The sequence below is a fragment of the Vigna unguiculata genome, chromosome 1 (assembly GCF_037176805.1).
Source record: "Vigna unguiculata cultivar grain cowpea cultivar isolate G323 ecotype 2 chromosome 1, ASM3717680v1, whole genome shotgun sequence".
NCBI lineage: Eukaryota > Viridiplantae > Streptophyta > Magnoliopsida > Fabales > Fabaceae > Vigna > Vigna unguiculata.
The window spans coordinates 42,623,353-42,638,356 of record NC_140792.1 but is presented as its reverse complement, the minus strand read 5'-3'; the positions used below and the strand labels follow the sequence as shown (position 1 = coordinate 42,638,356).

Here is a 15,004-nt window from a genome sequence, read left to right as displayed (position 1 = left end):
TGCACTGTCTATTCCATAAAATACAATTTTTTCCTGTTTTTATGAATTTATAAATATTTAAAATCTATACACTTTTTGAAAGTGCTTAAACAAAAAGAATCAAATAATATTTACACAAGAGTTTTGACTAAAATATACTATCATTCAATACAAAGATCATATTTTAATTTACGAATTAATTTTATAATAATTAACCTTAAATTCCCACTCAAAAAATATTTAACTAGTTGACTACGAGAGTTTTTCAGTTAACCATAATCGGAAATTAATTTTTTTCAAAACATGATTAGACACATGTGAACAATTTCTTAATATGTTATAACTCAATAATTACAAAAGTAAATGTAGAGAAAAGAAAAAGAAAGAAAAAAAAAAAAAAAACACTTTGATTAGGCCTGACCTCGCTCCTATAAAATACAATAACATGTCTTGATTTTCTCTTCACTTTCTTTGCGCAGTTATAGTAGATACCAGACACCTCTTCCCAGAGATTAAGTTATTCTCATCAAATTTTCTCACACTTCTTCGTCATGAACTTCAACAACCAACTCTTTCTTCTTCTCACTCTTTTCTCAGTTCTATTTCTCTCAGGTATAACAACATAATATAAGCAAATTTGTTCTGTCATGGGTGTTTCTTAACCGATTGATGAGAAAATCAAAATTGATTATTTCAGGAGAAAGAGTGTTGCAAGCAGAGGCTGGCCATCATCATCAGCATCTTCACCATCACCATCACCGTCACCGTCACCATCATGGTCCAACAAAGTTGTTCGTTTTCGGAGACTCATATGCTGACACAGGCAACATTCAGAAAGCTGTTTCAAACTCATGGAAAGACCCTTATGGCATCACCTTTCCCGGCAAGCCCGCCGGCAGATTTTCCGACGGTAGAGTCCTCACCGATTACATTGGTATGTGCAACCCAACACTGCTCAACTCTCATCAACTCCTATACCCTTTTCTTTATCTTTATCTTTTCTCTACAAAAGTTTTTGCTTTTGGACCTACTTTGCTTCGTTTCAAATCAAATTATTATATGATATAACATTAGTATATGCTAGACCAAAGTATTGTTTATAGAAGATGAATTGGTGGGGTTCATTTCTCTGCTGGCCTCTCTCTTTTCCTTTTGTCATGCTAATTGTCTATCCATTGATTCTGACCTTTTGCTCTTCTTTTTTGCCATTAAAATGTTGAATTTTATTGTGCTTATGTTATGGGGACTCTTGTCACTTTATATCTCAATGCCTTTTTTACTCTCTTTGCCATCTGTATGTCGCGTTGGAACTGCGTTTTATCCCGCTTTTTCATCTCAGAATTATTTGTGCCATCTTCTTTACTCTCTCGCGTGACACCGTGCTTTCGATGCAGACACTTTTGTCCTTATCATTACTCTTAGTAATCATTGCTTTAACATTCAGTGCTCCACTATAGAGTGATAATAATCACTTACTAATTGTCTTTTTCAATTTTCTTCTTCATCTTCCTAATTTCTGTATGTATTCATTTATGGATTTTTTCTAGAAGCATAGAACTAAAACTGAAGGAAAATTGATACTCTCTGGTATAATATAAGTAGCATATTCCATCATCTTTTCTTTGGTCAAATATCAAAGCCTTTCATCACCAGTGGTTATGATCTAGACTTCAGCAGCTTTGTCAAGAAAAAAAGTAAAAGCATTGTGTTACTTTACCAGAATTACACCTCAACACTATAGAAACACTGTATTTGCTGCTCAAGTATGATTAATCTTTCATTTGTTTAATTATCAGTACTTGTAGTTGGCTCGGCCGATTAAGAAAAGAATCTTGAGTTTAAAACTGTGTTGTCAGTACATTTATCATAAGTTTTAATAAAAAAAGATTTACAACCTTTTAAACATTCATTTAACGAAGAAAAACATAATAACATTAAACTAATCGCGACGTGCATCAACATGCACCGGATTGAGATTCCATCGTCATAACAGACCTTTTCTTTTCAATTTATGTATTGAACTTTATAAACTTTATATTGGAATTCGTAAAAATCATTAGTATAACAAAAGTAGGTGTGGTTGTGTTGTGTTGCAGCTAAGTATTTGAAAGTGAAATCACCAATTCCCTACAGATACAGAAAATTGATGCCACAGCATGTAAAATATGGGATGAACTTTGCGTTTGGAGGTACCGGTGTGTTCAACACGTTGGTTCCACTTCCGAACATGACAACCCAGATCGATTTCTTGCAACAGCTCATCAAAGACAAAGTCTACTCTGCCTCAGATCTCAGCAACTCAGTTGCACTTGTTTCTGTCGCTGGAAATGACTACAGTCATTTCACGCAAACAAATGGCTCTGAGGTAAACAAATTCATTGGTTTCACTTTTTTTAATTTCTTCTAGTTAAGGGTATACATTTCACGCACTTTTCATTGTATATGTTTATAGTGTTTCATGTGGTGTGGGTTAGAATAGAAGTTTTGGGTAGCTAATATATCATTGTGGGCAAGTTGGTTGGTTGCTTTCGAAATTCTATTAAAAAAATTGAAATTTAAGAAACCATTTTTGAAAAAAGCTTCAACTACAAAGCACTTTCTAACACACCTTATTCAGATACTATTTTGAACATAGTGTTTCTGATTATTTGACAATGAACACTGTGTATAGGGTTTACCATCTTTCGTGGCTTCAGTGATTAACCAAACAACGATGAATCTGATGCGCATAAGAGAGCTGGGAGTGAAGAAAATAGTGGTGGGTGCTCTGCAACCCATTGGATGTCTTCCGCGGATCACAGCCTCAACCTCATTCCAACGTTGCAACGAAACCTCCAACGCCTTGGTGTTTCTCCACAACACCCTCTTGAACGATGCAGTGACAACGTTAAACCAACAAACCAAGGACCGTTCCACATTCCTGATTCTTAACCTCTTCGACAGCTTCATGTCGGTGTTGAACCACCCTTCCACGCACAACATTCGGGACAGTTTGAAGCCATGTTGTGTTGGTGTGAGCAGTAACTACTCGTGCGGGAGTGTGGACAACAATGTTAAGAAATATAGGGTATGCAATGATCCAAAATCTGCTTTCTTTTGGGATTTTGTGCACCCTACACAAGCTGGATGGCATGCAGTGTACAACAAGTTGCGAACCATGAACGATCTTCAACGGATTCTTTACTAGCTTCTCCCATGGAGGAAGTGATTTATAATGTTGTTGGGTAGGTTTACTTGTTTTGTTTGTGTGAAAATAATACATGTTCTTTTCTTAACTAAATTGTTTCACAGATTGTGGTTTTGTTTATTCCAATGTTGTTCCACTATGGGTGGCTGGGTGGCTGCAATTTGCAAATACAGTGTTCTCTCTTTTCATCCATGCAACGTATTATTCCTTCCAAACAAACTTTCATTTAGAGTGATCGGTTTTAGTGCCAACGTCTGATTCAAATTTGAAAATGACAGAAAAAAGAATCAAACAGAAATTGAGTAATCCAAAATGGCTACTAAAAAAACAGAGGAATTGTAGAAATAGACAGTAACCAGCTACAGTATAAAATTGCAAAGAGGCGTGTTATTAAAGAAAAAACAAAAAAATGACTTTCATATTGAATAATTTGATGAAAATAACAAACATAAAAAATAATTTCAAAAGACTATTTTTTAATTAATGTCTAATAAAAATACTAAAAGAGTTTCACATGTCTGACTCTGTCTTCTGTTGGTCACCATCTCTCGGTCCATAATGATATGCTATTTTCTGTATTTATTTTTGACATTCAAAATTATTTTACAACTGTACTTTTTTAATTGAAAATGTAAGGTTCAAAATAATTTATAATTTATTTATAGATTAGTTTATAGTAATTTTCCTATTTAAACTTTTAAATATTTTTTTTTCAAAATGTATGTATGAACTAATTTTATCTTACAAAAATATTATTTATTTTATATTTTATTTTCAATTATTAATGGAAAATCCTACCTATATAGATCTTAAGTATAATTAAACTTAGAGGAGGTAAAGAAAATATATGGGAACAACACGTTTATATGTAACTCATCATGGTTAAATAACATTTTGAATGATTTTAAATAAAAATGTATGATTTTTCTGACAATATTGAGGATGTGTATTTGTATGGCCATATATTAATAGTAGAAAAATTGAATAATTACAATTTTTTTTTACTGATACTTTAAAAATGCTGTTATTGAAGGTGAAATTTCTGCCGACATTATATACACCTATAATTGCTTAATTGCTCTTAAAAGTTTTTAGTATTAGATCTATTGCTAATTAAAGTAATATTATTGCAGCTAAAGATACTTTACACAATAACTTTCTGGAAAGTGGAAGCAGAAAAATAGAACACTAAAAAATAGTTCAAAAAAGGTATAAAACAAACTTTCCATAACTTGTACTAATTTAAATTTATTTTAATTTATCTTTTTAAAAAAAATTAAATTACATTTTTTAACCATTCTTTCTTGTCCTTGATATACATTGAACTAGTTTAATAATATAGACAAAATAAAATTTAATGTAATTAAGATAATACAAATATTTCAAAATTAAATTGTACTTTTAATTTGAAATTTAATTGAGTAATATATTTTTGATTTAATGTAAAAAACATAATTATATATTATTTTTATAGAATAATTTATTTTTTGACATCGTATTTTTAATAAAAATATTTATAATTTATGTTCACTCTTATAAATTATTCTATATATATATATATATATATATATATTAATTTGTATATTATATTTTTGAATAGTTGAAATTTTCTTTATTCTGTAATGCTAACAGAAATTTTATCTTTTAAAAGCAAAAACAATCATTCATATTTTATATTTTTCAAATGATTGATTATAAATTTAAACATATTACTTATATATAGTAGTCAATTAAGATAATATATAAACTATATTCAATAACATGTGGTAATTAACATAGATGTATCTTAAATTTGGGAGTTCTGTTGGAAAAAAAAGGATAATAATAAATATAAAAATATAAAAATTGGGCTTTTCATTGGGCACAGGTAAGGAAGAGTCATGCATGAGCAGTAACAGTGAGATTGTTAAGAAAAAAAAAAGTTAAAAGAGAAAAATATGTGTACAAGTAGAATCTGTTTGTTTGAAAGTAACTAAAAAATTAAGTTTTATATAGACAGAATATGTTATTCATCTATCTAAAATAGTCAAATTTAGTTTTTATTTTTCTAAAATTTTTGGTATGGTTTTGATTCCTTAAAATGTAAATCATGTAACTTTTTAATCTAAGTGCCTAACTTTGTTATCTGGTGCTAATGTGATTAAAAAAGTTTAACGTCAACTGCACGTACGTATGGATTTTGTACATCACATTTATACGTGATTATCACATCACAATCACAAGTGTTTCTTACCTTAGAAAATAAGTTTGATTATAGTACCTCTAAAATATAAGATTTAGACTTCAATTTTAGTTTCTATAATATTCAAATATTTGTTTTAGTCTTTTTAAAATTCAAATTTTTATTACATTTTACTAACTTTTTAATATGTAACCCAGAGTTGTTATACCATATCAGCAATGAAATATCTAAGTATGGAAATAATTTCTCTTTATTTCAAAATAAATAAAATTGAGAAAAATAAATTAAAAGGAAAATGAACTTTTTTCAACTCTTGTTTCTAAAACTTTCTCTCTTTTTAATCAACAAAAGAATGTCATTATTTGTAATCTTCCAGATAAAAAAAGAAGTTGCTTTTTTTAAAGATCATTTATAGTTTATAAAATGCTTATAAGTAAAATATTAAAAATAGAGATAATTATATGCAATGCGACCTATGATATCAAATTGTTGTTATTTATTCAATAAATCAAATGAATATCAACTTGAGTGCACGCATATCTAACAAGAAAAAAGTATTAAATAATTACATATTCATGATGAATGTTTATTTTCACATTCCACGTGATCGAGTTTTTAAATTAACTTTGTAATCTTAGAAGATCCCCTTGTATAGAAAGATAGTAATATGAATAAAATAATTCAATTATATATATATATATATATATATATATATATATATATATATATATAAAATAAAAGTACATATATCCATGATATACTCCATTTAAAAAAAATTAAAACATAGTCAGTCCAAGATAACGAGTTATCATATTTCGTATTATACTTATAATTAAGAAAAAAAAGTTATAATATTAATATACAAAGTTTATTTTTATTAATTATATTCAAATTCTGATAAAACATGTAGTTATTAAAAAAATATAATTAAAAAGTGAGTAGATTCGTAAATTGAAAACTAAAAAAATAAAATAAAAATAACTAATAACAAAAAATCATACAATGAATATTTTGACCAAAATAGTAAATATTTGAAATATTTAGTAAAATGATTTTTTTTAAATAATTAAAAATATATAAATTTATAAGATAATTAAAATGGAATTAAAATATAATAAAAAATATAGTCACGTGTTAGTATATCATTCCATCCATATTTTTGTTGGAAGCCCACTTGCACACTCCTACATATATATCCTCAGTTCCTGCTGTTTAATCCTTGTAAGTCAAGAATGGAGTTTCAACCATTTTCTCTGTTCTCTCTCATGCACCTCTTCTCCACCGTCTCCTATGGCACACTGTGTCTTTCACTCGCCACAATCACCCTTCTCTCCCTCACTCTTTTATCGTCTCTCTCCTTCAGCTGGCCCAGAATAAACATCTTCTTCTGTAACTGCCAAACTTGCCAGGCCTATCTCACTTCAAGCTGGTCCAAAACCTTCCACAATCTTTGTGATTGGTACGCTCATCTCCTCCGAAACTCCCCCACCAAAACCATCCACATCCACCTCCTCCAAAACACCATCACCGCCAACCCCGACAACGTCAAGTACATTCTTAAAACCAGGTTCCACAACTTCCCCAAGGGGAAAACCTTCTCCGCCATCCTCGCCGATCTCCTCGGCGGAGGAATCTTCAACGTCGACGGAGACTCCTGGTGCTTCCAGAGGAAGATAGCCAGTTTAGAACTCAGCAAGGCCTCCATACGATCCTTCGCTTTCGAGGTCGTCAGATTCGAAATCCAGCACCGACTCCTCCCTCTCCTCGCTCTCTCCAAACAAAACGACTGTGTTTTGGATTTGCAGGATGTGTTCAAGAGATTCTCCTTCGACAGCATTTGTAAATTCTCCTTCGGGTTGGACCCTATGTGCCTTGAGCAGTCTTTGCCTATATCGGACTTCGCTCTTTCCTTTGACTTGGCGTCAAAGTTGTCCGCGGAGAGAGCCATGTCGGTGTCCCCTCTAATTTGGAAGATAAAAAGGTTCTTCAACGTGGGCTCGGAGAAGAAGCTACAAGAAGCGGTTAAAAAGATCAACATCTTAGCGAAGGAGGTGATAAGACAAAGAAGAAAAACGGGGTTTTCGTCTCACAGGGACCTTTTGTCACGGTTCATGAGCTGTGTGAATGATGAGACATACCTGAAAGATATCATCGTGAGTTTCTTACTAGCTGGTCGTGACACCGTGGCTTCGGCTCTGACCAGCTTTTTCTGGCTAGTGGCAAAACACCCCGAAGTGGAGTCGAAGATTGTGGTGGAAGCAGAGGGAGTAATAAGAGGAGAGAAGTGGAGCTTCGAGGAGCTTCAAGAACTGCACTATTTAGAAGCGGCGGTGTATGAGAGCATGAGACTGTACCCTCCGATTCAATTGGATTCAAAGTTTTGTTTGGAGGATGATGTGTTGCCTGATGGGACTTTGGTGAAGGGAGGGACTAGGGTTACTTACCATCCTTACGCAATGGGTCGTTTGGAGGAAATATGGGGTTGGGATTGCTTGGAGTTCAGGCCGGAGAGGTGGTTGAAGAATGGTGTGTTTTGCCCCGAGAACCCGTTCAAGTACCCGGTTTTTCAAGCGGGTATGAGGGTGTGTTTGGGCAAAGAAATGGCTGTGTTGGAGCTCAAGAGTGTGGCCATTTCGTTGCTTCGGAGGTTCCACATCGAACAGGTGGCACCGCATCATCACACCCCGCGTTTCTCCCCTGGCCTCACTGCTACTTTAAGTTGCGGCCTTCGCGTGAAGGTGCGTGATCAAGGTACCCAACAGCGGCAACACCCTCTTCATCATTCACAATAAACATGCGAATGAATGAGTGAATGTTCCTTACTATGGTTGTTCTTGTTCTGGAGAGACAAAATATAAATTAGTTTGTGTTTAAAATTTGCCAGAATTGGATGAGCATATGTAATGTCATATTGTGATTAAATTAGTGGAGATGGTTTAAATTGATAGAGTGATTAAGGAGGAAATGACGGATGCAATCAAGAGGGGACGGGGACGGGAGCTGAACACTGCACCACTGGAATGGTGTCGCGTCATTGGATATTACTCTCCTGAATTCGATTCTAAGGAAACAAGCTTATATTTTCAACATAATTACAATCTCATATGCATATAAAATATTCGTTACATTAAACTTTAATGCAGTCTTTTAAATGATTCTTAATACCATTCTCTATGCACTGTACTTTTAAAAACTATATATAAAATATATATTAACGTAAATATTTATCATACGAATTTTCGAAATAAAACACAAATTTCAAAAAAAAATAGAAAAAAAACTTATAAATTTTATTCTTTTATAATATCTCGCATATAATTTAGTTGTACCTTATAAAATAAAACACAAGCTGACATATATCATGAGTTAACGTCATTAGTTGAGTATCAACAAAAATTATCAATTTGCATCATATTTAAAAAAATAAGGATTTAATTGAGATATCAATTCCTTCTCTAACAAAAAATAACTTGGTAGTCAATATTAGTGATTAATTTAGAGATCACTTTACTATAATGATCAATTTAAAAATTATTTTAGTTATCAATAATTTTAATTTATAAATTTGTATTTAAATTTATCACTATAATAACTAATTATTTTTTGTCATTAAAATTAGCTATTATTTAGATATATTGTTTCTTTAATTCCAAATACATCATATAATGGCCACACACATACATCGCCATACTTTGTTGCATTTTTTATTCATATCTTGGAGTTTAAACCGAATTAAGTGTGTGATTATGATATTATGATGTATAGATGATAGTCTCACCCATAAATCACATATTTTAGATGTGTGACCTTGCAACCAAAAAGCAAATGACTATTTTACATTAATTTCACATATCAAGCAAATGACTATTTTACATTAATTTCACATATCATACATATCATACAAGTATTGTTACTCAATTATACACTCCTTCTTTGAAAATTATTATATGTTGTCACCTTATTAAATTTTCTTTTTTACGACTTATCTTTTTATTATGTTTTCTTTACAAACGAAAGAAATAAAAAGTTCAAGATATTTTAATTTTTGTCATACATTATATATATATATATATATATATATATATATATAATATAAATGTTACACACAAGTTCGTTAAAAGTGTTTTTTATCAATCATCTTTCATCATACTCAAAAATAGTTAAGTGTTATTCATCATCTTCTTTGATCGTACTCAAAATAGTCCTGTTACTTTATTTTCTGATTCTCATATGTTTTGAAATTAATTTGTTATTTCATTTTATACATACCGAAGAAAAACCTTTTGTATTTTAGTTCCAAATTACTTTTTTGTGTAGAATGGAAAAAGAATATGATTGTTCTTTTAAAAGAAAAATTATATTTTGACTTTTATTTTTTGACTCTCATTCTTTATTTTCTGACATGGTTTAGTGTGAATCATTGATTCTTTAGAAAGAAAAGATAATAAAGATAGTGAAACATTAATCAATGACTCATACTAAGTCACGTCAAAGAGTTGAGAATGAGAATGAAAAATAAAGAGTGTTGAGATAATTATAATCCGTCTTAAAAAGTTATTGTTTAAAAACATATATTTTATATAAAGCATTATATAAAGCATAATCACGAAGAATATAAAAAAAAAAAACATTCTGATATATAAAGTACATTTTGCATATTTATTTAATTCATATAAAATAGTTTTATATTTATATCAATTAAATATAAGTCTATAGCTAATTTAAAAAATAAAAAAAATAGTGAATATAAAAAATTGTAATTTATGGTTGAAATTAGAGATACAATGGGTCGGGTCAAACATAAATGATGCTTACTCTCAACCTGACTCGCAACAAAACAAATTCATATGTTACCTATTTGTTTACATGTTGAGTACTTCTTTAGAAAAAATCCACTAGTATCCGTAAATACATGCAAATATTTTAAAAAAAATATTTTAAAAATTTTAAAAATGATATTTAAATAAAATTACAAAAATTATAAAATAAAATATAAATTAAATTTTAATTTTAATTAAATTTAATCTAATAAAATATAAATTAAATTTAACTTAAGAATATTTTAATTTTAATTTTTTTTCAAATAACGGATACGTACACCCAACCTGTTTATGAACGGGTATTAAAATATTCGTTATTCATGGATAATAAATATCTACAAATACAAACTATTTGTTATGAATTTTATTGGCATATATCCACGGGTATAAATATTTTTGTCATTCCTATAGTTGATTTTCTTCTTTTCCCACTTTGTATATAATAACATTTCTATAATCAATATATAATTAGTTATATGTCGATTATATTTTGTATTAAGTAAATAAAATTACACAATTACATAATGTTAAATCAAATTAAACAAATGAGTTGAATTGAATCATCACCGATAAAAATAAATTTGATTTTGAACTAAAGAACAATAATGTGTATGCATAACTCAAATTAAACTTCGAGATTTTAATTAACAAAATCACTCCACCGACACCAAACATTAATCATATCAATAATATTTAAGAATCATAAATGTTGAACCCTCATCAAAATTTGTGTTGGATCCTACGATAACAAATACTTAGTCATGTATTTATGATGATTGGTGAATTATTATTACAGTTGACTTATTGCCTCACCTTTTTTATCTCTCACGAACAAGTTTTATCATGTTGCCATAGTTACACATAAAATGAGTGTACACGTTTTCACCTTCTATAGTTAAGGCCCAACAGACTAAGTAGTTGTATTTTAAAATTTTAAACTTTAAAATTTAAAAATTTTAAACTTTTAAAATTTTCAAATTTTAGTTGGGTAATTTCCTAGTCAATGTTAATTTCATTATTACCATCATCAATATAAGTTGTCTTGTAAATTGTTATTTCCAATCACACTATAAGGTTCTATTAATTTTATTGTGCCACATTAACTTTCCTAAGATCTAATGATTTATAATATAAAATTTTGGACACTTATAGTCTAATAAAATTTATTTATATTTAATTTTTCAAAATTTAAATTATTTTATGACACATATCTTATTTAAAATCTAAAGTTGTTGTCTATCTTAGAATACAAGTAAAGTGTATAAGTTAGTTTATCATCTTCCCCTGTAACCCATAATAAAAATGCTTTAACAACTTAAAATATAATAAATTATGTAACACTAAGAAATTATAAACTATATTTTTTATTTTCTTCTAAATACTATTTTAGAACTTGTATAAGCTCGTATACATAAAGCATTACCATCACTCTTAACCCAAAACCTTAAGGCGATGAGTTTATGGACCTTGATCCTTATATGGTGTTCAACTTTCTCATTTTAACTCAATGTGGAACTTAGACTCAGACTTGGATTCCCAATAATCTCCCCCTTCAAGTGTGAGTCTTTTCACATTGGTACTTTCTTCTCGAGCCAACTGAGTACCCCTTTTTCTATACCGTTGTTCTTCTTAACGAGACTTGCTTACCTGATCCACTACCAGGAAGACGTTTGATGCTGGGTCTCATCTAAGTCGGTCACCACATGAACCTGACTCTAATACCACGATTGGATCTTTCGAGATAGAATCATCGAAAAAAATTTTAATAATCTTTCCCTCAAGAGTGAGTCCCTTCAACCACATTCTTAACAATACATTTATCTATGATTCGCAAAATATCTCATATAACTTTACATTTCGTTGAAGTATATCACTAACATACACAACATATTTTGTATTCATATATATTCCAACTCAATTCATATTTCAAATTTTATATACCATCATCAATTTATATACTTTTCACAACTTACAACATATTTTATATACTTTTCACAACTTACAATTTATGCACACACATAACTAAACATATATCATAAACACCAACACTATTCACACCTAATCCATTCCACTATTCGCAAAATATCACTAAATTTGTATGGCCTTGAATATTGTATTTGATTTAAAATAAAAAGTAAAACTCCAACTAAAAGCAAATAACACTTTTAACAGCTAATAAATAGTAAAACATTTATCATTAGTGGCGGATTATTATGAGTGAAGGGAGGGGCTTTGGCCCCCCAAAATTTTGAAATTTTTTTTACAGTAGATATTTTAATTTTTTCCAAAATTTAAAATTTTTTTTTACAATAGATATTTTAATTTTTTTATTATTATAAATATTAGGTATTTTGATTTTATTTTGTTATAAATTAAATCAAATATTTTTTTCTTTTATAAACATAATAATTAATACTAATAAATAATAAAATATAAAATCAAATATAATAAAGAATAAAGATTAAAAAATTTATCAAGATATTTTTTATTATTTGTTTTCATTATAGATTGTGTTTTTCATAAATTGTTCTCATATTTAATTTTCATTTGTTTTCTTTTGTTTCTGAAAAGAAAAAGATCTATTATTTTTTCTCTTATTTTTCCTTTGTTCTCTTCCATCCTCGAGGAAGAAAAGAAGAAGATAATTCTTTCGTCTCACTTGATAGTGAAATATTAATTCAATAATTTATTTAATGAGCCTCTTTTATATGTCTATGCCTTAAATTTCTTACAAATTGTTCTCATCTTCCATTCTTACCTATTTTCTTTTCTTTCGGAAGAGAAAAAATCAATTATTTTTGCTTTCATCTCTCAACTGTTCTCTTCCGTTCTCAAAGAAATAAAGAAGAGTGTAATTCTTTTGTATCACTTGATAGTGAAATATTAGTTTAATAATTTATTTAATGAGCCTCTTTTATATTAATTTTTTATTTTATCAACATAGAAGAGAAAATGATTGTACTCTGTGTTTTTTATAATTGAATTTTAAGTGTGGTTTGATTATCATCGAATTTTCTTTTGGTATTTATGTCTCTCAATTTTTTATTAGATTATGATAAATTATTTTTTAGTATTTTTTTTTAAAGTAGGTATATTGATGAAGAATAAAAGAATAGATTATTTAAATAGGTATATTGATGAATCACTTTTGGTATTTATGTCTCTCAATTTTCTTCTTATACTTCATTTTTTATTGTGTTAGTGACAATAATAAAATGTATAAATTTTGAATGTATTATTTGGACACCCCAACAATGTTGATCAAGATCCGCCACCGGTTATCATGAACAAATTCAATATTACGGTAATTTCCACCCTTTTTACTTTAGGTTTCTACAATATGATTAGAACTTTGTCTCAGTGGTGAACATCATACTGAACAACACACAGTTTTACCCGTTAGATGATAAGTTGCAATTTGTTGTTGAAAATTTAGTTAACTAAATTCTTGGTGAACTTTCTAGAATTAATATATATATAAATATATATATATATATATATATATATATATATATATATATATATATATATATATATATATATATATATATATATATCCAAAACTCAATCGCGACCTACTGAACATTTTCTTTACAGAACAAGAATAATAAAACCAAAGCAAATAAAAATATTTTTTTATTGATTTAAATTCTCAATGAACTCGTTACAATAATATCCACTAATAGTACACTAATCAATTCATTTTTTTAATTGTTTTAAACTCTCAATGAAAACTACTATTGATTATTGGATGACCAATCCTGAGTTCTAGAAGTACACGTTCTAAAATTTGATAATCAAACGTAGTATGATTTCTCTTGTTTAATTTGTCGAATGGTTTTTATTGTATATCCTTTCAGTGGTAACAAGTGGGTGTGCATATCTATGAATTGTGCTTGATGATGAGGAAGAACAAACATTTTGAATTTAAGATCATTTACATCACGATCATGACAGAACCATTGAACATAAACTTGACTATTGAGATCATAAGAAGAATGTATATAGATAGAGGGAAAAAGAGAAGGATGGAATTATTTTAAGCATAATTTTAAAATATGTATTTCCAATATTTTTATATTTAATACTTGTATATGAACTATTCTTTAAAACTATGTTAAATTATAAAAAAAGTGAAGAAGAGAGATGAAACATATCTATTTCAAATTTGTAATATATAGTTTTTTTTTTTGTTTGACAAAGAATTTTATTAAAATACATTGGTTGTCTAAAAGAACATAGGATAACATTATTTTTTTTTATACTTTTTTAAAATAATATTTATGGTCATATTAATTTGTTGATAATGTAAAAACTTAACGAGTGCATGAATACAACTTTTAATAAAACTCTATTTAATATTTCTATAGGCTAATAAATTAGCGTCCCTATAGGTACTTTATGTTATGTATCTGTTAACTTTTTTTATATTGATTTACGTAGACTAAGAAGTATTTAGTAATATTGGTTATTATGAACATCTATCAATCTTGTCACTAATTAATTTTCAATTTAAAAACTGAAGGAATTTTTATAAAGTCTTTTAGTTTTTATTTATACGATTCAAACACGATCCTTATAAAACATGCAAATTTAGCTCACTCAATCAATTTGAAGTTAGTATAATATTATTGTATTTTAAATTGTCATATTCTTATTAAATACTAGTATCACGGTATAATAAATTACAATTACAATACTATTAGTTAGGAGTGACTTGGTATGTATAAAAATGCTAAGTTGTTTAAGATACGGTGTAATGGAAATTTATAACCTTTTTTTTTTAATTTATCGAGATATCTTTTAGAGTAAAATTTGTATTGAAGTTATCAAATA

The 15,004-nt window shown here is 28.6% G+C and overlaps 1 protein-coding gene and 1 pseudogene across 1 annotated transcript; both read left to right on the top strand.

Annotated features, from left to right (window-relative positions):
• Positions 1-425: 425 nt before the first annotated feature.
• LOC114165063 (GDSL esterase/lipase At5g03610-like) lies at positions 426-3,358 on the top strand. Its single transcript, XM_028049718.2, has 4 exons — positions 426-591; positions 677-913; positions 2,076-2,344; positions 2,651-3,358. The coding sequence occupies exons 1-4, from the start codon at positions 531-533 to the stop codon at positions 3,164-3,166; spliced, it is 1,083 nt and encodes a 360-aa protein (XP_027905519.1). The 5' UTR covers positions 426-530; the 3' UTR covers positions 3,167-3,358.
• Positions 3,359-6,580: 3,222 nt separating this feature from the next.
• Positions 6,581-8,305, top strand: LOC114179770 (cytochrome P450 94C1 pseudogene; annotated as a pseudogene).
• Positions 8,306-15,004: the final 6,699 nt, after the last annotated feature.

Bases quoted from the DNA above. Each gene is read 5' to 3' on its own strand.
- LOC114165063 (XM_028049718.2), top strand. From the start codon at position 531: ATGAACTTCAACAACCAACTCTTTCTTCTTCTCACTCTTTTCTCAGTT. The intron at 592-676 runs GTATAACAACAT...TGATTATTTCAG, and splicing joins CTCAGTTCTATTTCTCTCAG to GAGAAAGAGTGTTGCAAGCA. The intron at 914-2,075 runs GTATGTGCAACC...GTTGTGTTGCAG, and splicing joins AGTCCTCACCGATTACATTG to CTAAGTATTTGAAAGTGAAA.